The following is a 26,200-nucleotide window of genomic DNA, read 5'->3' on the forward strand; positions in this document are numbered from 1 at the left end:
TAAAAATAGAATTACCATATGATCCAGCAATTACCACTCCCCAGAGAGTTGAAAGCATGGTCTCGCAGAGATCCTTGTACACCCGTGTTCATGGCAGCATTATTCACGATCACCAAAAGGTGGAAGCAACCCAAGTGTCCGCTGACAAATGAATAAACAAAATGTGGTCTATACATACAATGGATATTATTCAGCTATGAAAAGGAATACAATTCTGACACGTTACAACATGGATGAACGTTGAAGTCATTATGCTAAGCGAAAGAAGCCAGGCACAAAAGGACAAATAGAGTATGATTCCACTTAAGTGAAGTACCCAAAAGAGGCAAATTCATAGAGACAGAAAAGTAAATCAGTGGTTACCAGGAGCTGGGGAATAGGGAGTTATTGTTTAATGGGTACAGAGTTTCTGTTTGGATGATGAAAAGTTCTGGAAATGGATAGTGGTGATGGTTGCACAGCACTGAGAATGTACTAAATGCCGCTGAAGAGTACACTTAAATGCAGTTAAAATGGTAAATTTTATGTCATGTATATTTTAACATATTTTAAAGAGCAAATGCCTTGGGCCCCCACGCCTAACCTGCTGCCTGGCACACAGCAGGTGCTCAACATTCATTTTGTAACTGAGAAGATACCTCACTCCAGCCCTATTCAATTCTATGATGACTTTATGCAGATTGACATAAGGAATAAACCAATTTCTGCTTAGTGACAAAGCTGTGGGGTAGGGGGGGACATAAGGATGAAGGACGAAGATACACGAGATACAGCTGACATTAAACTATTTATTGAAAATAATGTCTGAGTAATCACAGTGTGCCCAGTGTGAGGAAAATTCCCGCAGAGTGGTGGGGTGGCGGGCTTCAGCGGGGCTTCCCACGAGGCAGGCTTGCACAGGCAACTGGGGCTTGGAAGGGCAGGCAGCTTTCAGCTTGGAGGTGGGGAGTAACCCGGGCCGGCACCAAAGGGTCTCAGTCTGGCTTTTACTCCCAGCATCCGTGCTCCCCCATCCCAGGGGGTAAACTGAGTCGGAAAGAGGAAGGCTGCCTTGGCCCCAGGTGACTGGGCCAGGAAACACGGGGCTCCCTTGGCCCGAGCAGGGAGGTCTCTTGGCACATGTATGACACACGCCTGTGTGCGACCGCAGGCTCGGAGCCGGTGGGTGGCGGGGACCCCTCGCCTCTCAGACGGCGAACCCTGGTCCAGGCCGTAAGGTCCGGGTCCCCGCCCCTGTGCCTGGGCTTGTGGGGCTGGGGGCCGTGTGGGCTCGGGGCTCGCGCGGCGCTCCCCGGCCGGGGTGCCGCGTCGGGGGGCGGGGGGGGGCGGGGAGAGCGGCGCCTAGCCCAGCCCCGCGGATGACAGGAGCCAGGGAGCCGAGGAGGGAGGAGCCGCCGCCGCCGCCGCCGCCGCCGCCGAGCGCTGGGCTGAGGAGCAGAGAAAGCGGGGCGCGGAGTGCGGGCGGCTGGGAGCGCGCTGAGCGGGGGAGAGGCGCTGCCGCACGGCCGGCCACAGGACCACCTCCCCGGAGAATAGGGCCTCTTTATGGCATGTGGCTGGTAACTTTCCTCCTGCTCCTGGACTCTTTACACAAAGGTGAGACCCGCACGGGCGGCAGGGCGGCGGAGGCGGCGGGGACGCGGTGCGCGAGGCTGGCGGCGAGGCGGAGTGCCCGGCGGGCTCCAGGTGCCCGGGGCGGGGGGTGGGTGTGGGGTGGGGGACGGACCCCGGCGCGGGGCTCCGGATGGGGCGCAGCGGGGGAGGGGCAGGCACCCGGGGAGCGGCCAGGTAAGAGTCCGCCCTGGACCGCCCCGCCAGCCACCCGCGCCTGCCTTTTTGGGGCGCGCCCGGCGGGGAGGTGGTGAGACAGCCCCTCATCTCCCCGCTCGCTGCCGGGCCGCCGTTCTGCCCGGACCCCTCCCCCAGCCCCTTGCCCGCTGCCTGCGGCTGGGTGGCGCTGGGACCCCGGGGTGCCCTCCGAGTCGAGGGTTCCTTAGGCCGTGACTGTTCACCTGGGAGTCCTGGTGGAACCGGGCCGCGGCTTACTCCCTCTCTGCCACCGCGCGCCCCTCCGCCGCCCCGGACCCCCTGCACGGCACCGCACCGCTCTTATCCGCGCCCTGGCTGGATGCAGGGCGGGGAGAGCCGGAGGTCCCGAGACCTGGGGTCCCTATAATAGCAAGTTTGTTCTCCAAACCTAGAGGTCGCCTTCGTCCAGCCCCACCTCACGCCCTGCCCCGGGCACTAGCCCCGGCTTGGCTGCGCCGCCTGGCCACTTCGGGCAGCGCGCCCCAAGGTGCGAGAGTCTGCGCTTCGGCTCCTGGTCAGCGGACATGGGGACGAGTCCTGGGTTGGGGGGGGGGGCGCGTGTCGCTTTCCCCGGAGAGAAGGCGTTGCTAAGGGTGGGTCCAGGTGTCCGGCATGTCCAGACCTGCTGCCGGAGCGCTGCGCACCTGATTCTCGAGGTAGCCGGGATTGGGGGTTGGAAGCAGTCATTTCCAACCAGAGGCACCTGGGCACCGAGTCGGGATCAGGCAGTCCCCGGCTGTCGGGCTTCCAGGCGGTCGCAGAGGACGTGCCCCCGGGCGCACAGATGGCGGGAGATGAGGCGGCCGAACTCGGCGCCCTTGCGCTGAGAAGCACACACGCTCTTACGAGCTCAGCTTTACCTGTGCAGCCCTCTAACTTTTCTCCTTCGCGCCCTGGGGGACGGCCTCAACCCCCTTTGCCCAGGCGGCTGACCTGGCTCAGCTGCAACTCTTGACCCCTAGGCGATGGGGGAAGGGCAATCCAGCAGAGGGTTGGCGCTCCCGGACGGGTCCGGTCCTTCCTTGCCGACGCCCCAGGGGTCTGGAGTCTGCAACCTGCCGGAGCTGACTGCAGTATCTTGGGGCTTTGGGAGAGGAGGGTGACCCCATTTTATTTGTAAGTACCGCCCGGTCAAAGCCAGACTGAAGGCTAAGATGCCGCTGAGATGCGGGGCGAGGGCTGGCCCCTGAATCGTGGACAAAGTAGTTGAGTTTCTCTGACCCAGCGGGGTCCACGGGGTGACACACCAAGGCTGGTCTAGGTTGATTAACCCCTTGACCCCGCACAGCACCCCCTCATACCCCGTTCGCGGAGCAAGAAGCCTGCCTCCTGTTCCCCCGGGCCCCCCACCCGCAGTCCCCCCTCTCCCCAGGCTCTTCCTGCTTCCCTCCGCCCCGCAGGCTGGCTCGGCTCGCAGCTTTAATTACATTAATATTAAAAATACATAAGGTGAGGAGCGGCAGCTTTCTCTCTGGCTAGTTCCCTCCCCACCCGCCACCCCTTTCCATTTTGTCGGGCGAGGAAGCACAGGCTGGAGCTGCTGGCACACTCTTGCCCAGCTTTGTCCACACACACCTCCCACCCCCTTTCTGGAGACCTCTTCCAGAGCAGCCCATTCCCCAGGAGTCGAGGCCCCCTAGCAAATACCTCATGGACTCTCCCCTCCCCCTTCCAGAAGCCGGCCATTAATAAATGAAGCCCAAGCTATTTGATAGGGAAGGGGCAGGTGGGGATGGCCCAGAAGGCGGCAGGACGGCCCGAGGGGCAAAATCCTCTCCAACGGGAGAAGCAAGTAGCTCTGGCCTTGGGCCTGTGGGAGGCTGGAGGTGCCAGGTGAGGCGGCACCTAAGTGGCCTTTGGGTCTGCAGAGCTCCCGCGCCCCTGCCATTCAGAGGCTCCAGCATCTGCGCTGGGCGCCAGGGCGACTTGCCAGACAGGCCTTTCTTTTCCTTCGTGCCTTAATTGGGTCTTAGGTGCCAGGCTGGTCCCCGGGGCCTGTTCTGCTCGGGGTGGCGTGGTGGTGGCGGAGGCGGCTGGGGGAAGATGTTGATGTGGTGAGAGCGGCGAAGATGGGGTTTGGTGTATTTTTCTCTCCCGTTGCCAGTCACCCCCGCGCCACCAAGGAAAATGTAAATGTGAGTGTTCGAGCCTGTTACAGAAAACAATATCCTCTTGCGATAATTTGTATGTCCATCTGTGAGGAGGGGGAGGAGGCAGAGAGAGAGGGAGGAGAAAACAAGATGAGATGGAGCGTCCTCTGGATGGAATTAAGCAGTTATTGAATGTGTTTTAAGCGTCTGTTATTTCCATTCCTCTCGAAATACCTTTTTTTGATGAAGCCTGAGCCCAGACTGATTCCCCAGAACTAAACTGGGAAGGTGTTTTAATAATCGGTTGTCGAGTCTTCAATAACTGCCTTATTATTGCCAAAACAAATCCAGGTTCGGGCAGCCAGATGAACCCCAGCGAGGCTCTCTCCGTTGTTACATCCAGCGTGCCAGCATCTGTGTTGCCTGCATTTGCATTTTTACTGTGTAAAAGAGCAAGCTTCCCCGGCACTAAAATTCCTGTTTTCTAAAAGCCAAAATAGTGGGGTGCATTGATTTTTTCATTTCCCCCCCAACCTCTCGGATGGGGACTCATGGTTCTTCTCTCTAGAGAAGACCAAATTAAAAGCCTTCGACAAGCCATTAAGAAAATCTCTAACACTCTGTTCAGAGTCTAATTAAAAGGGGGGTGGGCACTCAGGGAATGTGTTTTTAAAATCTCGAAATGGCAAACACAACTTAGTGGAAGGGGGTGAAAGACCAGTGAACACTGGGGAGGGGGTGGGTAGGCAGAGAGGCCCTGGGTGCTAGGATAACTTGGGGGAGAATGAGATTGCCTTGATGCCCGACAAACCTTTCAGATGCTTCGTATTTCTGGGCATCAAAGTCAGCTGCCTTGAATATATTTCTGCAGCAGACTAGGGAGCTCAGTTAGAAACAAAAAGCAAGTAAGCAGTTGACCCAAAGGCAGCGCTGAAGTTGAGCAGATCCCAGTAGACTGGCTGAATAGGCTCATTTTTCTCAGATTGAGGAATCGAGAGAAGGTGGGCAAGCAAATGGCAGGGGTGGAGAGTGGGGTTGGCCCAGCGATGCTTGCGCCGCCCCCCCACCGCCAGACACAGGGTGATTGTCTGCACAGGGCACCTCATGGGCTGTTGGCTTTTGTCAGAGGGGTGCAGACCTCCAGTCCCCCTTACCTTCTCCGGGTCTTCAGGAATTCCACCCTTGTGACTTGCTTGGTCGCCTGCTCAGCTTGGTGAAGGACGATTTTATTTGTGGATGAGTTGAAGGGAGGGTGGATGTTCAGAGAGCTTTTTTGGGGGGTACGGGTACCAAGCTGGGAGATCCTTTCCTCCCACGTGATCTTGGAGGAGGTGTTTCTTGGGGGCATTGGAAGCAGTCAAGAGGAAACGCCCCCAGCTTCCGAAGTGCTTTCTCAGCCCCTAGCTCAGTAGATTCTAACCAGCACCCAGGTGCATGAATGTGGTGAGCCACAGGCAGCAGACATGACAGGGTGCCAGGAACCCAAAGGCAGGCCCTGGATTTGCATATAATTTGCATACCGGTTTGCATGCTCACCTAGCCAGGCCAAGAGCCTCCTCACCCTCTGTGAGTAGCAGCATCTTGATCTCAGCCTCAGTTGCAGCCAGGCAGTGGCTTTTGCTTCTGTGGAATGGGGGTGGGGCAAGAGTGGGGAGAAGGAAGATGTTTTGGGTGGTGCTTCTCTCTTGCCTCTGAGTTTTAGGCCTACAGGCGCTCAGCACTGAGTTTTTCTTCTGGCAAGGCAGCCCCCGAGCTTGCAACTGGGGTGGAATGGGTGACCAGTGGCAGAGATACCCGAAGGCGGACCAAACTTTGGGTGTGGGTTGTCCCTCCTGTACTGCAGGAAGAAGAGAGGGGCACACCTGCTATGGGGATCCAGGGCCAACATTTGCCTTCTGGTGAGTGCACCCCCAGAATGGAGGAGGCTTAGGGCTGTGGTCAGTGGGTGGAGAAGCAGCAGCTGATGGGAAGAGGGTATCAAGTGAGGCAAAATGCTCTTTCACCCTGCTGGTTTGTCAGTGTCCAGCTTGGGAGGGGGTTGTGGCCTCTGAGGGGAAGAGCCCCCAGCTGCTGCTTCTACCATTGTTAAGGCGCCTTCTGTCACATGCTGTGGTTGGGGGCGCGGTGAAAGGCAGGCACTGTGGTCAGAAGGATGGGGGTATAAAGAGTTGGGGGTAATGCTTGAAGAGCTCACAGTTCAGGGCAGCTGGAGTGCTCCTTCCCAGAGAGCCAGCTGGGGTGCCCACAGTCGGGCGGGGGGGGTGGCTTCGGGAATGATTCTGTCTGCATTTCCGGGGCCCTGGGCAAATCCCACCCTGGCAGGTGCAGCTCCGAGGCCTCCAAGAGTGTTTTCCTGCACATTTAATGATCTGGGAGAGCCCTGGTCCACCAGAGCCCACAGAGGTTTCTGAAGGAGGTGGGGTGGAGCCCTAAGGTGTTGGGTAGAGCCTCAGGGGATGGCTGGAGGGAGAGAAGGAGAGGGCCAGTGGGCAGAGCTTCAAGCCCCCCTCCCCCAGTTCTTCCAACCAGAGCATTTTCTGTACTAGAATTGCGAAGAAAAATAAAAAAGATTGCAATTCGATGGTGCAGTGGATATTCTGAGTCAAGCCAAACCCTTCATTCGCATCCTGGCTCTGCACTTAGTAGGTGACCTTGGACCACTCTGAACCTCACTTTCTCCAGCTATGAAATGGGATTAAAGGAGATAATGCATATGAAGTACCTAGAATATAACTTGTTTTCCATAAACCTTAGACCTCTTCTTTTTTCTGCACCACTCCCAGCCTCACCCCCCTCCCCCCGCAAAGTAGAGCATCCGCTTCTGTCCCAAATGGTTGTACTAATGAGCCACAGTTTTGGCCAAGCCAACTGACTTAGACTTTGTAGCAGTAAGAAAGGCTGAATGGTGGCCAGGGCAGGGGACATCACAGCTTCCTTCTGTCACCTATCAGCTGGGTAGCCTGCAGGACCCATCCTCAGCCAGATAGCTGAGGCCATGCAGCCACCTGGGTGTCCCTGGGGCGGGGGGAGCATCCAGCACATTCCCTTTCCCCAGCCACAGCTGGTGGCAGTTGTAGAAAAGGTGAGGGCACAGGTTGGCTCCAGATTTGGATTTGAGGGTGAGACAAAGGCCAGTCTCATACCTACCAAAGGAAGGCTGGGGTTGGTTGATAAATCTCTACCGTGACTGGACACAGTAAGAACTAGCCTGATTTAATGCCATAAACCTATGTACGTGGGCTGCCCAGGGTGAGCCCCCATACCTTGTAGCTGGATGGATTTCTGTCTTTCCCTGCTAGGATGAACTTTGCTGTTTTTCAGGTAGTTTCATGTATAGAGAACACCCTTGACAGCCCGTGACCTTGGGGATCCCTGGACCACTCCTCCCTCCATAACCCAGTCAGCCATATGACCCAGGGAAGCAGCATATGACACAGAGGTCAGGTGCTGCTAATGGCAGGTTGTGGCCTGTGGGTCCTGTGAGTGGCGGGGTGCGGGGCTGTGGCACAACAGCCTGTGTGCCCTGTTTAACAGCTGTTTGTCCTGTGCTGCTTTAGCATGAATAGCATTAGCCTTGGGCACCACCCCTGCCATCCAGCTGCTATCCCCTCATCCATTCAGCCACCCCCTGCCCCACCTCCCCATGCCCTTGCTCTACACGCTGCTTGCACTGACAGTTTCCGAGGTCACCATCTTCATTTAGAACAGTTATTCAAAGGCAAGTTGCATCGCCATTAAACTCCGTGTGTGTGTGTGTGTGTCTGTGTGTGTGAAGCATTGTCCATAGACCTAGAAAACAAAGCTCAGCTGTCTAATATAGGCACGTTACCTAATAGTTCATGTGCCTCTATTTCCCAATCTGTAAAATGGGCAAAATAACCCCTGTCCTGGCTGTCCCCCAGAGCGATTGCTATTGCATATGCACAAAAAGGGAGAAGGCCGGGCTTCCCTGGTGGCGCAGTGGTTGAGAGTCCGCCTGCCGATGCAGGGGACACGGGTTCGTGCCCTGGTCCGGGAAGATCCCACATGCCGCGGAGCGGCTGGGCCCGTGAGCCATGGCCGCTGAGCCTGCGCGTCCGGAGCCTGTGGTCCGCAACGGGAGAGGCCACAACAGTGAGAGGCCCGCGTACCACAAAAAAAAAAAAAAAGGGAGAAGGCCATACAATGGTATAGCGTGTGACAATGCTTTGTAAACGGAAGAGGGCAACATATAAACACACACATGTAAAACCGCGGCAAATCCGTTTTAGCCTCATAAATGCTCTGCTGAAGTGTGAGGTATAATTACTATCATCTCATGATACAGGAACGACGAAGGTCTCACAGCTGTGTGTGGCTGTCTCCCCCTCCCTGGGCCTCACACATATGGAGAATTTCCCTAGCCTTTGCTTTTCATCAACATGGGGAACAGCTGATGAGACAAAGCCAGGCTGCCAACCGTCTTCATGGAGTAGACTTGGCAGATTCCCTGTGGCCCCAGTGCCTGGGGGCGGTGGGAGGAGCTTACCTCTGCTCCCTTCCCAGGTCCTCAGGTGTGAGTTTAGCCCATAATCCTCTGGACACGCCCCTGAGGGTGTTCCCCCTGCTGGGACGCCACAGTTTTTTTGTGGGAAGGGGAGTAGGCACAGGGTCCCACCTTGGGTCACCTTGTTTGAGGTCACAGCGATTACTGGAATCCAGGCCCTGAGAGCCCAGCTGACTCAGGGTCACGGACACCCTGTATCTAGGGTGGCCTCCCAGAGCCATGGGGGAGAAGGTGGCTGGGGGACCTGCTCTGGGGGTGTGACAGCCATGGGTCAAAATCTTCCAGGTTGGAAGGCACCTTCAGGGACATGGAATCCGTCCCCTAATCAGCTGTCTGATCCCCTCTGCACTGTCCCACCAGTGTTGTTCTTCCTCTGCTCCAGCTCTTCCAGCCACTGGAAACTCCTTCCTTTCAAGGAGGCCATGCCTGGCCAGCCAGCTCTGACCATGACAGCTCCCACCCTTACAGTCAGCCACTGTCTTGGTCCTGGACCTCCTGCTCACTGGCTCTGCTCCTACCTGTTAGGCCACAGAAACCCAGGTGAAACCCTCTTCTACCTGACAACACTTTGACTACTTGTAGACGATGAACTGCCCACCTGAGCCCTCTCCTCTGGGCAGCCAGCAGCCCTGGTCCCTCTAACGCTCCCTCCTGTGACATCATTTCCTTTCTCCATGATGCCCTCCGTGCCTGGGTTGCTGGGACCTGAAAGTGGAGCGGCCAGCATTGCAAGAGCGGTGGAGACGGGGGTCTGGTTCCGGCCAGGACACTGGCCAGCTGTGCACCTGGGGCACATGACTCTCCAGGACTCACTCTCCCCGTCTGTAAATGGAGGAGATTGAACAAAATAACCTCTTAAGTCTCTCCAGTGTGAAGAGTCTAAATCTAGGAATCTCTGGGGACAACTGTGCTGTCTGAGCCGACTCCCAGGAAAGACCTTTCTGGCCATAAGGGGCGTTCCTTTGACAGGCCCTGTCTAGAAGGGGCTGGAAGATTAAAGAGTCTGTTTGACTGTCAGCTGTTGCTCATAACTTCTCCTGGAGCTGATGGTGAGGGGCCTTGTAGGTTGAAGGACGACTGATCTTTACTGGATCTCAGAGGTTTCTGGTTGCTGGTTACAGGAACTATGTTTGTGCTAAGAATCTTAAGAAAAAAGAAAAAAAAAACCTGTTTCTGATGGACAGAGGGGACCACTTGGGCACTGGAGCAGTGCTTCTCATTGGGGTGGTACTGTTTCCTTAGGGCTGTTTGGAAACTGAGGGGATGCTTTTTGGTTATTTTAGTCACTGGAGTAAGGAGGATATAGTGGAGGGCAGGGAGCGATGATAAGGGATGAAATGTCTGATGCCTGGGGCAGTCCCAAAGAATTCAGAGCTGTCATTCCCCAAATGGCTCTCCTTCATCAGAAACCCGCCTTATAGGACGATCACATCTTGGAGACATCCTGAGAATAGAAGGTGGTGCTCCCGTTGAGAAACACAGCCAGAGGAAGGGAGGCCTGGGTTTGAAATGCTGCTCTGTCAGCCCTGGCTGTGCCACCTAGGAAATTACTCGATCCCTTGAAGATCCTGTTTTCTTATCTGTAAAATGGGGTCTTGGGCAGTAGCTACATTAGAGGGTGCTCATAAGGATTAAATGCACTGTAATGTAAGGAAAAGGCTTCTCACAGTGCCTGGCACACAATTAGTGCTGAAAAGAAATGGTGGCCCTGATGATGGTGAGGATAGAGGTAAAGCAAGCGTGCCAGGTTTGGGGACAGAAGGTCTGGGACTTGGTCCCAGCTGCACAACCAGTTCTGGTTGCCTGTAAATGCTCAGATGCTGTCTGGGGAGACTGGCCCTTCCCCTCCTCAGAATCTAGACTCCGATTGTCTCCAAGGTGTGAACACACCATAACGGGGTTTTCTGATGGAGGGGCCAGACCCCGTCTCCCTGGTCCTCACCTGGGTTTTGGATGGACGTGGTGGTTGACCTGAGACCCCACTGGCTGATCCTCACTGGACCCGGTTTTTCCAACTATGGAATAAGAACAGAGTGAAGACAAATACTACATCTCTTTTATGAAAACCTGTGTGTGGAGATGCAGCGGAGTAATCAACCTTGCAAATGAATCTAAGGAACCTCACATGTGCATTAAAACAACCAGCGCTCTGTGTGCGGCCCGGGAGCCGTGTAGCTGTGGCAGTGTTCTGTATACTGATCACGCCGTTATCATTTCATTAACCCGATCGCCAAATTAAGTTGCTTAATGAGGTGCTGAGGTTCTGTTAAGCAAGCCCACGAGAATGGTCTGTTGCTGGGAGAGTGGTTTGAAGTCCAGTATGGCAAATCTTTTTCCTATGGAGCATTACTCCGAGTGTAGACGGAGGACCGCCTGCCTCAGAAATAGAGTTCCCTGGCCCTGTGACAGACTCAGTGAATCTGGTATCTGAGGATGTGCATGCTTAACAAGCTCTCCAGGTGGTTCTTATGCATAGAAATGTTTGAGAATTACTGTCTGAAGGTATCATCATCATCACCATCATTGGTGAGAGGTATTTGTTGTGGGATATACTTCCTGCCTACCTGCTATCATGACAATATTTATAACAACAGCAGTGAATACTTGGGTGGTTACCTCTACCACTTATACGTACCGGAAACTGTCACACATATTAACTCATCCAATCTAACAACGCTTGAAGTAGATATAGTCACCCCCATTTTATAGATGAGGAAACCGAGGTGTAGAGAGGCGAGGTAATCTTGCCTGCAGTTACCCTGCTTGTAAGGGGCAGAGCAAGGATTCAAACCTGGGGAGCCTGGCACCAGAGTCTGGGCGTTTAACCACTGTGCCAAGTGCCTAGTGCTGTGCTAGGCCCAGGGAACAGAGTGGTGACCGAGACGGGGAGCTCATAGGCCTGCAGGGGAGCCCTGCCCGTTCCTCCTCCCCGCTGCTACCATCCAGCCACGCTCCCGTGCCCAGGGCTGGATACCCCTTACAGGCTCTTGCCCATCTCTCGGGCGGGTGCAGGTGGCAGGGACTCCAGCACTGGCAGATGCTCCTGGATGAAAGATCCAGTGAATGAGACTAAATATTGTAAAGGAAGAGAAGAAGTGACTCATCTCTCCCTGTGGAGGTGGTGAGGCGTTAACAGTTCAGTCCCCTCAGGTTGTCATTTACAATGATTGGAGATGATGACATGGGGATAATTCAAAGTGCACCTGGGTGGAAGCCTCAGTTGGCCAGACACCTCCATCCCAACCCAGGCAGGTGGGGTGGGGGGCCCCTGGGTGTCGACTGCGTGGGTGTTGAGTTTCCTTCGCCAGACTAATCCCGATGGCCAGACAGCGCAGGGCAGACGGACGAGCTGATGCGATGGATATTTAGGTTTCGGGGGTGACCCTGGGGCAGCCCAAATGCCTGGGGGCGATTTCTGGTTTAAAAATATTGCTGTGCTATTTCTACGCTTCTAATCTCCCAGCCATTTGGAGGCTGTTTTATGAAGCACGGCATCAGGGTGGTGCTCAGTGTTACCCGGCGGAGAAGGTTAAATGGGTTTAAGTCTGGCCGTCGGTCACGTCACAACCAAGCTCATAACTTCCATTTTCTGTTAAAAATCCATTTCCCCTTTGACCAGAAGAAGCTTTGCTGTTGATCTGATCTCTCTCTCTTTATTTATGAAGTGTTTCTCCATCCTCTCCTTCTCTCTGTAAATCTGCCTGCTTCTGTCTGCAGAGGGAAGAACGAGCTGGGGGCATGGCTGAGATTTAGGGAAAAGTCGGGAGAGTCAGAGTTTCCTGTCCAAAGATTTGCTTTCCAAATTTGGACTGGCTTCCAGAGAAGAAATGAAAGAAAATCCTCATAAGGTCCCAAACTTTGAACTCTTCAGCGTTGTGTTGGAAAAAGCTCGGACTTGGGAGCCAGGCAGACTTTGACTGAATGTTGGCCTGGTGGCCTCCTTGGCTGTACGATCTTGGAAAATCTCCCCCCATGAGCCTCTTTGTCCTCACCTGTAAGGTGAGACTCACAGAGCCCCCCTCGTACCTCTGCGTGAGGATTATGTGAGGAAATGCCCTTGTAGCACACAGTAGGCGCTCAATCAGTGAGTCTCCTTTCTTTTGAGAACTCTGTACCATCAGCCAGGCCACTAAGCCTCCAGGGGAGTAGGTGTACAGCCAAAATGAAATGAGGGAAAGGGCCATAAACCCTTCTGCGAACTCTGCCCTGGGTGGTGGGTTAACCCTCTTCTGCCCCCATCTCCTTTGCAAGCTCCTGGATGGTGGGGGCCGTTTTCCCTGGCCTTTGATGCTTTCCACCACACCTGGGGTCCTGCTGAGCATGTGGCTTGTGCTGAGTAAAAATCTCCTGAAGGAACAAGTCTTTCCTGGCCTCGGGTCAGGAAGGACCTGGGAGAGGAGAGCATTCAAGGATGCAGGAGTCACCCTCGGGTGCGGGACTGCAGGGGGGCGGGCTGGGGGCGGGCCACCCTTTGCAGTAACTTTCGCCTCCCTGGTCCCCTTGGGGAACCACTGGGATGCGAATAACAATCCCATCCCTCCTAGTCCTGCATCCTCATTATGGGGAACCAAGTACTTTCATATCCTGTTTTACCTGCTCCGCAGCCCTGGGGGACAGGTAAGGTGGTACAGTGCCCCCTTTTGTGAATGAGGACATTGAGGCGCAGAAAGGCTAAGGGGGTTGCCTGAGGTCACACAGCAGGTCAGGAATGAGCCCCAGGAGGGAAGGTAGCACTGTCAGACTTGTCCTGGGTCTCTGACTATTGTCCCATGCTTCTGTGCTCCTCAGAGCTGGCTGAGGCTTTGTCACTGCTCTGAAGGTTCAAACAGGAGTCTGAGGAGGGAAAGCTGCCACCGTTGAAGCCTCTCCAGACTCCGTGAGGTGGGGGTGAGGCCCCCAGACCCCTGCTACTCCCCCTGCCGTGGCTGGTGACTGATCGTACCCATTGCTACTGCAGCCACTCACTGGTGCCCTGTGCCAACCTTCATCTTAGCACATGGCAGAGATTTCAGGGGATTAGTGCCTCAGTTTCCCCTTTATAGATTTGCTTATTCCTTTCTCCTGGCAGGTGGGGTGAGGCTGAATTAATATTTATTTAAAGGCTTCTGCATTCCAGGCTGACAGGTGCCTTGTGATGGTAAAATATGAGCCCAACGTAAGTGCAAAATGCTATTGTTTTACACCTGAGGGTGATGTTTCATAATGGCAATGCACTGTCCGAGCTGTAAGCTGAAATGAATGGTTTGTCTAATCCTCCCCAGCTCCCCCAGACCCAGAAGACAGCAGCTCACATACCAGGGTGGGAGAAATATGAGGCCACTCACCTTTTGCTATAAATCCGCTGTTTCTTCAGCCCTGACAGGTGGCTGGACAATCCCAGTCAATTCATCAATTACATCTACCCATTTGTAGTTGCTGAGAACCCCGTGTCCTTGGCTCTGGCAGGATCGGAGGCCCAGAGAGCAGGAAGGCTGTTGCTATTGTGGCTGACAGTCCTTCCTGGGGCCCGGAGCCGAGAGAAGCCTGGTCCCCGGGGGTTGTCTCTGCAGGGAGGGTGGGATGGATTTCCAGCCAGGAGAGAAGACCAGGAATGTGTATTGACTGTGGGTTTGGGATGGAAGAAAGGATGGGGAGGGATACCCAAGCCTGGAAAACCAGGTTTTGTGGTTTGATTCCTTTTGTCTTCGGTATGGTTCGTACAGAAGGGCAGTTTCGCCCCCAGGCTCTGAAGGCGGCAAAGTTGGGTTCTGGCCCAGCTCTAATACTTTCACTCTGGGTTACTTTGGGTAAATTAGTTAACTTTTCAGAGCCTTGATTTCCTTATCTGTACAATGGGATGATAATAATAGCATCCCCTAGAGAATCATGAGATTAAGTGAGAGGACACCTGTAACAGGTCTAGCACCCAGCCTGGCCTGTACTTAGTGAACTCCATGGTGGCTAGCAGTAGTTTTTTTTTTTTTTTTTTTTTAACATCTTTATTGGAGTATAACTGCTCTACAATGGTGTGTTAGTTTCTGCTTTATAACAAAGTGAATCAGCTATACGTATACATACATCCCCATATCCCCTGGCTAGTAGTATTGCTGCTGGTCTTATCATCACTGAGGGCTACTTCATACTGATCCTTAAATATTTTCTTATGCTGCCCCTTGAATCACAAATTCCTGAGTTCCTCTCTGTCAGGGATCTTTCTCAGCTTCCTAAGTCCATTTGTCAGGCATAATGTCTACATTATGCCTCTTTCTGTTCCTTGATGGATTTTGGCTTCCAAAAGCCATAAAACCGCCACGGTGAGGGTGTCTGATTAACTAGGTTGTCTCAGGAAGTACCCAGAACCCCAGAGTGATGTTCCTGCGCCCACAGGCTAAGCATTGTCTGAAATGTTGAGCCCAACATGGGCCCCCTCCCAGGGGGTGTGCGTGCGCGTGCGTGCACAGGCATGTGGATATATTAATCCTGTTCTTGGCCAGCTGAAAAGGGAAGTTGGAGGCCAGGTGGTGTTTGAGGGAGATATAAGCCCCCTCTTTATTACTGCAGTGGTTACAATCATCTAAGGGTTAAGAAATCAGACTCCGGGCTCAGATTGCCTGAGTCTGAGTCCCAGAGCCCTCACTTACTGGTCATGTGGTCTTGGGAAAGTCTCTTTGATCTCTCAGTGCGTTAGTTTCCTCATCTGTGAACTGGAATAAGAATAATACCTCCTGGGCTTCCCTGGTGGCGCAGTGGTTGAGAGTCCGCCTGCCGATGCAGGGGACACGGGTTCGTGCCCCGGTCCGGGAGGATCCCACATGCTGCGGAGCGGCTGGGCCCGTGAGCCATGGCCGCTGAGTCTGCGCGTCCGGAGCCTGTGCTCCACAACGGGAGCCTGTGCTCACAACAGTGAGGGGCCCGCGTACCGCAAAAAAATAAAAAAAGAATAATACCTCCCTCACAGGGTTGTTGGGAGGATTAAAAGTCATACGAGTAAAGTGCTTACAACAGTGCCTGGCATGTAGAAGATGCTTAACGAATAATTGTTGACCGAATGTCAATAAAGAAGTCTTTCAGAAGGCAAGCAGGCTCCTGGGAACCTGGGGAGTGTGGATCCGAAGAGAAACTTCCTAAGCCTCAGTTTGCTTACTTGCAGAATGGCATGATTTCATGACCTTGGGGAATATTCTAGTCCCTGTGAGTTGGGCAGGCTTCCAAGGGTCCCCACTGGGGTCCCCTCTTCCACGAGCAGACTTCTCCACCACCAGCACGGACACTGTCACCGGGGAGGCAGCGTGAGGACGTGGATGGGAAAGCTATGCTGCCCACTGTGCCCCGGCACCCCCCTCCGCCCCCTGCAGCCGCTATGGGCACGCAGTGCCGGGTAGGGAGGGCAAATGCATTTGCAGCTAAGAGGATGCCCCTGACACCCCAGCAAGGAGCCCATGGATGTGTTTTCCAGCGCTGCTGCTAATGGCTTCATCACAGCTTTTTATGAGATGATGTGAATTGCTCTGACCAATGAGGCTTAATGGCCTACCTCACTGAGCTGCCCGGTACATTCTCCCTGGAGGCTCGGCTCAGAGTTAAGCCGAGAATATTAATATGGTCGGATGCAGGCCCTTCCCCTCCCCATAAAGTTGTGGAAATTGAGGTCAAGTTGGGTCCCCTGCAATGTTCTTTAAACAAGCGGCAGAGTGGTTTGTTTGCTCCTTGATCTTCCTGGTGGAGAGGGAGTGGCTTCCAGCTGGAGACCTGGGACCAGGCCCCCTCTTCCTGGGTTTGCTTCCACTTGTTCAGAGGTGGCCCTTCTTAAGGGGGCAGGCTCCTTGGTAGGGAGGGAAGGCCCTGATTCCACCATTCGGGGCTGCTTCCCACCAGGGCAGGCAAGACCGAGGCCCTGGGCTGGGATGAGAGTTGCAGACAGCTGTCCTCCTTGTCAGGCGGCCTTGATGTCGTCAGGTAGCTGCAGTCGTGAGCATGTTCGCCCGTGTGACTGAGTGTTGCAGTGGCATGTCAGAGATGCACGGGGTCCTTGCAGCCTCGTGTATCCTCCCTCCATTTTACAAGTGAAGGAGCAGAGAGTCAGAGAGGGGAAGGGAATTCCATGGTTGGTCAGTGTCAGGGATGGTTTTAGACTTGAGGGGGTGGGTGTCTCTAGTCCCCAAGCTTGGACTGGTCTACCCACGGCGCGGCCAGTCCTCATCCCATCCTCTGGGGCAACACATTTTCCAAATCGACCTCCAGAGGGGAAGAAGGCTCTGCAGTCTCTTCTCGTCCAAGCCAGCATCCCCGCTTCGTGTAGCCCTTCCTCGTAGAACACGGTCTCTGACCTTTATTTTTTATTTTTATTTTTTTTTGCTGTACGCGGGCCTCTCACTGCTGTGGCTTCTCCCGTTGCGGAGCACAGGCTCCGGACGCGCAGGCCCAGCGGCCATGGCTCGCGGGCCCAGCCGCTCTGCGGCATGTAGGATCCTCCCGGACCGGGGCACGAACCCGTGTCCCCTGCATCGGCAGGCGGACTCTCAACCACTGCGCCACCAGGGAAGCCCGGTCTCTGACCTTTTGCCTTTTGGCTGTGGTGTGATAGAAAGTGTGCTAAGATCCTCTTTAGAGCGGTGGGTTCAGATTTCACTCCTGTAGCTTATTAGCTGTGTCATCTCAGGCAAATCACATAACTTGCTCAGCCTCCAAAAGGGAACGATAAAAGAAGAGGCGGTACTGTCTCCTCTCAGCGTTGTACAGATGAACCAAGGGACCGGGTGAGAACCTCCCTGAGTATAATAGGTACTCAATAAATACCCGTTGTCTAAGCAATTTCAGTGTCTCTCCTAAAGCGTTGATGGGCGGCTGGGGTGCGGGGACGTGGATTATGGCTTGGGACCCTTCACCATAGCAGAGTGGTGGCCGCCTCTGTCCGTGAACTTGGCTTGGCGTGGAGGACAAGACGTTTCAACTTTTGCTGTCCCTGTGCTAGGCTGGAAGCTTCTGCAGGGTGGGAACTGTCTCTTACTCACCGTCGCCAGTGCCTGGTGTACAGTCAGTGCTCAATAGTGCTGTTGAACGACTGGCGCTTGAACATTTTATGAATGAGCGTGGGTGTTGCAGCCTCCCGGGCCTACGAGGGTATCATTAGCAGGCGCTAACCAGCCTCTCCCCTCCCCTGCAGCCCGCCCTGAAGATGTCGGCACCAGCCTCTACTTTGTAAATGACTCCTTGCAGCAGGTGACCTTCTCCAGCTCCGTGGGGGTGGTGGTGCCCTGCCCGGCCGCGGGCTCCCCCAGTGCGGCCCTTCGATGGTACCTGGCCACGGGGGACGACATCTACGACGTGCCGCACATCCGGCACGTCCACGCCAACGGGACGCTGCAGCTCTACCCCGTCTCCCCCTCCGCCTTCAATAGCTTTATCCACGACAATGACTACTTCTGCACCGCGGAGAATGCTGCCGGCAAGATCCGGAGTCCCAACATCCGCGTCAAAGCAGGTAAAGGACCAGACACGGGCTCCCCTACAGGGCGGGAATGGGGAGCCGGCAGCGCCTGTCGTTTTGAGGATGTGTGTGTAACATGGAAGAAGGCAAGGCAGCCCATCAAGGAAAATCATGCTGTTCTTTGGAATCTTAGCTCTGCCACTTCCTGTGTGTCCTTAGGTGGAGAACACACCTTTCTGAGCCTCAGTTTCCTCATCTGCAAAGCTGATGCCAGCACCCACCTTGTTCATCACTACGTGTGATGGTCCAAGGAGATAGGGCCCATTTATATTAAGTAATGTGCTCATTTTAGTACTTGGTTCATGGAAAAATTCAGTGAGTTTCTTTAAAAAAAAAAAAAAACCCTTTATTGAAAGAGAGTATATAAAAGAACTGCACAGAGTGTAGGTATATAGCTTGATGAATTTGCACAAAGTTTAATATCCAGATGAAGATATCAGCATCTCAGAAGCCCCTTTCATGCTTTTTTTTTTTTTTTTTTTTTTGCGGTACACGGGCCTCTCCCTGTTGTGGCCTCTCCCGCTGCAGAGCACAGGCTCCGGACGCGCAGGCTCGGCGGCCACGGTTCACGGGCCCAGCCGCTCCGCGGCATGCGGGATCCTCCCCGACCGGGGCACGAACCCGTGTTCTCTCCGTCGGCAGGCGGACTCTCAACCACCGCGCCACCAGGGAAGCCCCATGCTTTTTTCAGTCACTCCACCCTTAGGGGAAACCACAGCCCTGACTTCTAACAAGGTAGATGTTTGCCTGTTTCTGTACTTTATCTAAGTGGAGTCCTACAGCACATATTCTCTTGAATCTTTTGCTCGCTGTTGTTTGTGGGGTTTAGCCCTACTGCTGTGTGAAGTTATATGTCATTCATTCTCACTGCTGTATAATCTCTTTTGGCTATACTGCACTTTATTTATCCATTCCACTGTTGATAGACATTTGAATATAAGATATCTCATGAGAAGAGGCATTTAGGTAAAATTCATGATGGAAAACTCTTAGCAGTGAAGCATTCTGGTCTTGGGAAGAGGTGATGGAAGCAAGGAAGTGAGGGCTTCTCAGCTGTTCTCTTTACAGAAACTAGAAAGTCTCATTTCTCTGGGTTAGGTCTGGAGGCGAGGGTATGGCTTAGATGAGCTACTCTTAACTAGGTTGTCATGATATGCTGGTGAGTCCTCATCTGTTATAAAGTGCCTCGAATAGTAATAAAGCATGGAAGTTTGGGGAGTGATTTTCTTAGAAGAGCTTTTTGAGTGGGAGAGGATAGATAATGTTCTAGCCAGCTCACTGCGATGGCTCCAAGGCTTGAGCGTGCCATCTTTCCTGGCAGAGGAGAGTGGGTTCCGGGGAAGTCTCTCCAGCCTGCATGCCTAGCGATGGATCCTGCGATTTCTCTGACTTCCTGTCCTGGCAAGGAGTCAGGTCCTCAAGGAAAGTTGTGTTGTGCTTTGGAATCTTAGCTTTGCCACTTACCTTAGGCAGAGGACACACGTTTCTGAGCCTCAGTTTCCTCATCTGCAAAGCAGATGCCAGCACCTACTTCAGTCATCACTCCGTGTGATGGTTCAGTGAGCTAGCGCTCTGTGGAATTAAGATTCTTCCGCCTCAGGAGAGCCTCTCACACATAGAAGGTTCCAAGTAGCTGGGAAGGGGTGTGTGTAGGGGTGAGGTGGGGTGGGAGTTCTTAATTAAAGAGCTGGTCTTCATCCACTGGTTTGGTTGGGGGACGGGGGTGTGGGAGTGTGAGCTCTGAGGACCCAGAGCCAAGCTTAGGTATCTCCTCTGGGGCTCCCCGTGGATCCTCTTTTCAGGAGCAGCACTGTTCCCCTAACACGACACCAGGTGCTGGACTGGGAGCCCTGAGGCCAGGATTTGGAGCCCAGTTCTGGCCTCCACAGCCTGGAGGATTGAGCTAAGAGCAAGCCATGTCCCGTTTCCTAATACCTGCCTGTTATTGGGTTAGGATATAGTTTTCACAATAATCCTGTCTGGTGTTTCTTACAAGGGAGGGGACTAAGTCAAATAAAGGTTAAGTCACTTGCCCAAAGGGCACCTAGCCAGTTAATCACAGAGGCATGGCTGTAATGACAAGCTGCATTGCTGTAGTGCTTTCCACGTGCCAGGCCTTCTGCATGCTGCTGTTATCGTTTCCTTTTACGCATGAGGAAACCGAGGCTCCAGAAGGTTCACGAGCTCTTATCCAGGGTTACACTGCTGCTCAGAGGAGGACACAGGGCCTGCTTGTTTGATGCTCGTAACCATAGGTCTCTGCGGGCTCTCGAGGACCGTCTCCAGGGTGTGCACCCAAACCCCAGCCCTTCCCACCCTCCCCTCTGCTTCCCTCCCCTCAGCCTCCTCTCCGCTCTCCCCTCATCTGCAGGCAGTATGATGTCCAGCCCACGAAAGGGTGGACCATGGCCCCACAGAGCGGGGAGTGCCTCCTTCCAGGCTTCCATCCTCCACCTCAACTGTGTCTCTTCCCATCACAGCCACAACACAGGGAGGGAAAGAATAAAGACCTGGGGAGGGACGGGCAGGGCTGGCCTGATGGGAAACACAGCCAATTAAGAAGCTCTTGATGAAGCCAGAGGGACTGCAGGTGCACAGCCAGAGGGGCTGCAGGGCCCTGAGCATCGCCCTGGCAACCATGGCAGGGAGAGCAGGAGGGCACACAGCCCAGGTGCCTGCTGAGGGACAAGGTCGGGAAGCAGCGGGGCTCTGGCTGCACCAGCTCTGCTTGGCAGAGAAGAGGTGGAAAGACAGAGAGGGCCCCGGGGAGAGGCCAAGCGGAGGAGGACCAGAGAGAGGCAGAAGCAGGCCCCTCGGCCCTACCCCTGAGGTTGGTCCAGCCCACCCATGGGACCTGATACATAGAGCACCTGCAGGTGACAGCGCCCCAGAAGCCAGCCCTGGGACCGAGGCAGGAGACCTCCACTGCACACTGTGGGGGAAGGGATCTGCTGAAGCTGGGGGCAAGACTGGGGGTCAGGCTGTAGGCGGTGTCAGGAGGTGGGAGAAACCAGCAAGGATGCTTTGTTTTGGAGAATCTTGGAAATCGCCCATGTCTCTGGGGTTCGGTGTCTTCAGAGATCATCACTGTGTCAAGTAGTCTCTCCCATTGTTCTTATAAACCACCGAGCCCTGCAGAAAGTTCTGTATGTCAACCACATTTTCCCAGGCTGCCTTTCACTTTGAAGTGTCACAAAAATCTGTTTTTTAGATCATGTGTCACAGTTTTTCTTTTGGCAAATGATGGTCATCGTGACCCAAACTCTTACCACCCTGGGCCCAGGAATCATGTAGGAAATCAAGTGTGGTTTAATTAGAGGGATTCCGGCGCTTTTGCTTAGAAACCCACACATGCCCTTGTTGAATACAATCCCATCGCAGGGCGTAGGTGCCGCCCTCCAGGCCCTTACGATCTAATGCAGTTTGTTAAAACTCACCAAAATTGGAAAGGCTAGAAGTTGGATTTATGGTCCTGTAGAGGGAGGCTGGGTATTTCTGCGGGAGAGTGGGTGTCTGGTGGGGTGGGAAGGAGGTTGCTGAGAAGGCAGGAATAAGACCCTGGCAGGAACTTCCGGGCGGGGCAAGTGGGAGGTGGGAGACGAGGTGAAGGAAGTGCGGCCTGGGGTGCTGAGAAGTGGCTTTCTCAGGCCCCCCCACCGTGTCCTAGTCAAGCCTGTGACACCCTCTTCTTTCTGCCCCGCAACCTGTCTGCAGTTTTCAGGGAACCCTACACCGTTCGGGTGGAGGATCAAAGGTCGATGCGTGGAAGCGTGGCCGTCTTCAAGTGCCTCATCCCCTCTTCAGTGCAGGAATACGTTAGCGTTGTGTCCTGGGAGAAAGACACAGTCGCCATCATCCCAGGTAAGAGAGGACCGCGGGGCCTCATAGGCAGGGATGCTGGGGGGTGGGGGGCGGAAAATCAGCGGTACTGAGTTGGTGGTTGAGCTCACCCAGCTCTTGAGGTTGGTCCTGGCAAGTGGCTTTTTATTGTTCTGGTGATGCTTTGGCAAAAAGGCGTCTTTGGTCTCGGCTTGGTGCGTCTCCGTGTGGGTGGTGAAAACCCACGTGCCAGCAGCCTCTGCGGCGTGTGTGAAGGTCCCATCAGACACAGGGCGGTCGTGCTCCCCCGAAGGAGTGGGGTCACTGTCTTTCCTGGCCACAGGCTATTTGATTGCCTTTGGCCTTAGGGATGGAAGGCAAGGCTGGAAGGACCTTATCTGTGAAAGACTGTGGGGAGAGGAACGATAAGAGGCTGGCGTGTGGTCCGTGTTCCTGGGATTCTCGGAGGACCCGACTTGAGTGAGCATGCGCGTGGGACTTTTATTTCATGAGCTGCCTAGACGCTCCATCAGAATTCTAGCCAGTCTCTTGCTAGAGGTGCCAGGTGTTGCAAAAAGAGGTTAATACCATGTTGTAGGGTCACCTTGTTAGAGCTGCCGTGATTGCAGGCACTTCATTGCTGGTTCCTATGCAGGGTTGTCCCTTCAACAGGAAAACAGGTCTGGAAATCTCAAGAGAGGACCTCAGATCCTCAAAATACCTCCAGGCCTCCAGTTACAAAACTGTGGGGTTTTCCCATCACTGCAGCATTTCTCCCTGCATCCCTGCACGTTGCAGCAGCCCTGACACTTTTTCTTCCTTTCTCCATCAAGGACCTTGGTTTTCCTTTCTCTAAAATGGAGGCACTTGACCAGATGCTCCCTGAGTGCCCCCCAGCATTGACGGCCCATTGCTGGGCATATGAAATGGTTCTGGTTGCTCAAGGTCTTCAGGTTAGTTGGAGAAGACAGACTTCTATGCATGAAACCTATAAAGCTGGGATTCTTCATCCTGCTACACAATTGAACCCCTGGGGAGCTCTTTGAAAAACACCAGTGCTTGGGCCCAACCTCAAATCAGCATCTTGAGCAGTAGAACCTGGGCACTAGCTGTTTTAAATCTCCTTGAGTGGTTCCAAGGTAGAGCTATAGGTGACGAACCAATGCTTCAGCACCTTGACAGCCAACGTGGCAGGATACTCTTTTTGAGACATTAATTTGTGTTTTGCTCCTGGAACTTTTTCCTTCTCTCAGTCCCAAGCCGATGGCCAGGCCATTATATCTCCTGGTCTCAGAGCTTGTAGTTGGACAGGAATCAGAAGCTACTTGAAGACACCTGGTCTTCCTGCCCTTTGTGAGCAAACAGGAAAGGTTAAGGATGGGTGTTCTGGCCGGCGAGGAGAGCCTCTGAGGGCGGTGGACAGACAGAAGACCATCGGATGCCAGAGGCAGGGTGGTGCTGTAGGCAGCTCAGGGGGTGTGGCGGGAGGAAGCGGTCGGACCTCAGAGGGGTGGCTGTGTGTGGCTCCCTGGGGTCTGGGACGGAGGCCTGGGTTCTTGTGTCCAAATGAGGCAGGAGGTGCACAGCCCAAGACCCAGAGTGATCATGCAGGCAGGGACAACAGGCTGGTGAGGACCAGAGAGACTCTGGGCCTTGGCATGTCCCTGGGGAATGCGCCAACAATGATGGGGACTGAATGTGCTGTCTCTCCAACAGAGTCAGATGGAAGGTGATGTAAGGAACATAAAGACATGTGATATTTCTTGTACGCCTGAGTTTATGGACCAAGAGTTATACTCATTAAAATAACAATAATAAATTTTTGAGTGTTTCCTCTATGCCAGGCACTGGGCTAAGAAACTTTCATATGTGACCTCATTTTATCCTCACAAAAAGTCCATAAGTGTATTTTTTTTCCCCTTCCACTTTACTGAAGAGGAAACTGAGGCTCAAAAAAGTAAAGGGACTTCTGGGTCACACGTGTTATCACACAGAGGGCAGGGCTGGACCCAGGTCTGTTCTTTCTGCCTCTGCCCTGAACTCCCGCACAGGACCACCTCCCAGGACCTGCACGAATGTATCCTATGAAGTGTCACTCTGAGTACAAGGGAGGCTGGGTGCTCTAGGCAAGGAGAGCCTTGGCCTCAGGAAAGCGAAAAAGTCAGTGCTGGTTTGTAGGGAAGAACTAAGTCAAGTGTAGTGATTACGAGCCCAGAATCTAGGAACAGACTGCCTGGGCTTGAAACTCACTCCTCTGGGCAAGTCTTTTACCTCCTTGGTGCCTCAGTTTCCCCAGTGATAATAAAATAGGGGTGATGATTGGCCTACTTCATTGGGTTCAAGTAAAAATGAAACGAGTTCATATATGTCAAATGTTTCAAACACTGCCTGCCACACACTGAGGATGGGCTGGAGCTGTGATGATGATTCTTGGGGGGGTTGAGAGCGTTCTCCTCTCTGTATTGCCGATTCCTGTTTAGGCGTATGTATTTCTGTGTAACAGAGTCAGTGTCCCCCACTAGACTGAGTTTCCCAAGGGTGGGACCTGGTTTGTTTTAGGGCACACATCCCTAGGCTCCTGACACACCGCCTTGCACCCCCAGGACAAAGGCTCACCAAATGTTCAGTGGGTGCGTGAGGGATGATCAGGAGAGTTCTGAAAGAATATGGGAGACATTGGGATAAGGCTGGGTGCAGTGGGCATGGGGTAGTTAGAAGCTCAGCTCAGACAGGAAAGACAAAGATTAACCTGGCTCCTGTGTGGAGGCAGTGAGCTTCCCCCAGACTCACTGTAGTTGGTGCTTCAGGGCTGTCTTTGATGTCAAGCCTGGGCTGGTGGCCCCAAAGGACATAATTATCAGGGAAGTGGGCTGGACGCTACTCCGCAGGGCTCTGTTACACGTTGGTTCTGTAGAAGCTCTTCCTTTCCTTTAGCCTTGGAGAATTTTCCTCCCCTGCCTAGCCCTCCAGCCCCATCCAAAAATCATTCTAGATCCCTCTACAGCTACGTTTTAGATCCAGGGATGGACTTTCTAAAGCACATGAATCCAACTAACACCCTCCCGGAGGAATTCATGAGAACCAGAGGGAGTGGAGTTTTGCATCCTCCAGGCTCTAAAGATGAAGGGCCAGAACGTGGGCCCACCTGCTCCAGGCTTTCATGTTGGAAGATGCAAATTGATTTTTTTCATAAAAATAGGATTCCCTGCTCTCCATACCACACTGCCCCGTGTGTGTGTGTGTGTGCGTGTGTGTTCTGGCTGGGATGTTGGATGGCAGCTTCTCGCGGTGGGGGGAGATTTAATGCTGAGGTCACCTTGAGGTTCAGGAAGCACTTGGGAGCCTGAGTGACTTCCCTCTGACTCTTCAGGGGCAGCTTCTGGAGCGGGGAGAACGGGGTTGACTTTGATCTCTGGGCCGGCTGGGCTCAGATCCTCCGCCAACCACGGGGCCAGCGGGAGCAGGCGCGAGAGAGCAGGAGGACGAACGGAGGCTGACGTGGGCCAATCAGGGCCCGGGAGACAACTCCTTGGGGAGGGTGGGTGCCCTGGGAGGAGGGGCCCGATGGGGTGGCTGCAGGCCTCTGTGAATGGTCTGCCTCTCTGAGGGGGTGTGGAAGGACTTAGAGGCTCGGGGCCTAAGCAAGCTCCGTGAGTTGGGTATGGGCTCACGGGTTGGCCTTCCCAGCTGTCCACATTGGGAGGGCAGGCAAGCCACCGCTGAAACTCCGAGCCGCTTTTGGGCTGCGCTTTTCGCAGGGTAGGTAGAGGCTGGAGAGACAGCCCAGAGTGCTACCTTTCTCAGAGCCACCTACTGCCTGCCCCCCAAGCTGATCAACTTCCTCCCGTCGTGCTGTTCAGAGGTGTGTGTGTAAAAGCACAGAGCCTCTCACCTATGAGCTGACAGACCCCTACCCCTTGCTTCTCTCCCGGGAGACCTGGTCTGGAAGTAAACTGGCTCTCCAGAGCGAGTGGGATGGGGGGGCGATAATAGGGCAAAGGGCTGTGCATAGACATAAATGAAAATTAAGGCCTCCAGTGAAGCCGGGATGTGGTTTAATTTCCCATCTGCATGATCACCATTACAATGCATGTTATTGGATATAAAGATAAATCCGGCCCTGTTCCTAATAGCTTTTAATTTCCACCAGACCTGATTATATTGATGCAGGCTCCTTGTGGGAATTTCCCAGCATGCTCTTCCCCAGCATCCTGACTGGCTGTCTGGGCCCCAGCGGGGAGTTCTGGACACTGCTCAGATGCGGGCCAGATGTATCTGCCGGTGCTGTGGAAGACAAGCCTAGAGCAGCTCCCTTGTCTAAGTGGATGGGGCTCTTGACTGCTGGGTTGTCATCCTGCCTTGGCCAGGTTGGGAGTGCACTGGGGACACTCTGTGTTGGGGAGGGGAGAAGCAGCAGCAAGGAGAAACTGGCCAGAGGGGTCCTTTCAGAAAAGTGGGCAGCGCTTCCGGACCATAGGTGGCAAGGCAGTG

General features: G+C 54.1%; 1 protein-coding gene across 1 annotated transcript in view; it reads left to right on the forward strand.

The window, feature by feature from the left end:
- Positions 1-1,486: 1,486 nt before the first annotated feature.
- The window catches only part of DSCAML1 (DS cell adhesion molecule like 1), a gene marked incomplete at its 3' end in the record, with an annotated part of 343,503 nt that continues 318,789 nt past the window's right edge, over positions 1,487-26,200 (forward strand). The window contains exons 1-3 of the mRNA XM_081238516.1: positions 1,487-1,596; positions 17,567-17,884; positions 21,605-21,751. Coding sequence (XP_081094642.1) covers positions 1,551-1,596; positions 17,567-17,884; positions 21,605-21,751 — 511 coding nt within the window. The 5' untranslated portion in view covers positions 1,487-1,550. The remainder of the gene's footprint in view (positions 1,597-17,566; positions 17,885-21,604; positions 21,752-26,200) is intronic.

This window comes from Mesoplodon bidens (assembly GCF_964165515.1).
Source record: "Mesoplodon bidens genome assembly, chromosome: 7".
NCBI lineage: Eukaryota > Metazoa > Chordata > Mammalia > Artiodactyla > Ziphiidae > Mesoplodon > Mesoplodon bidens.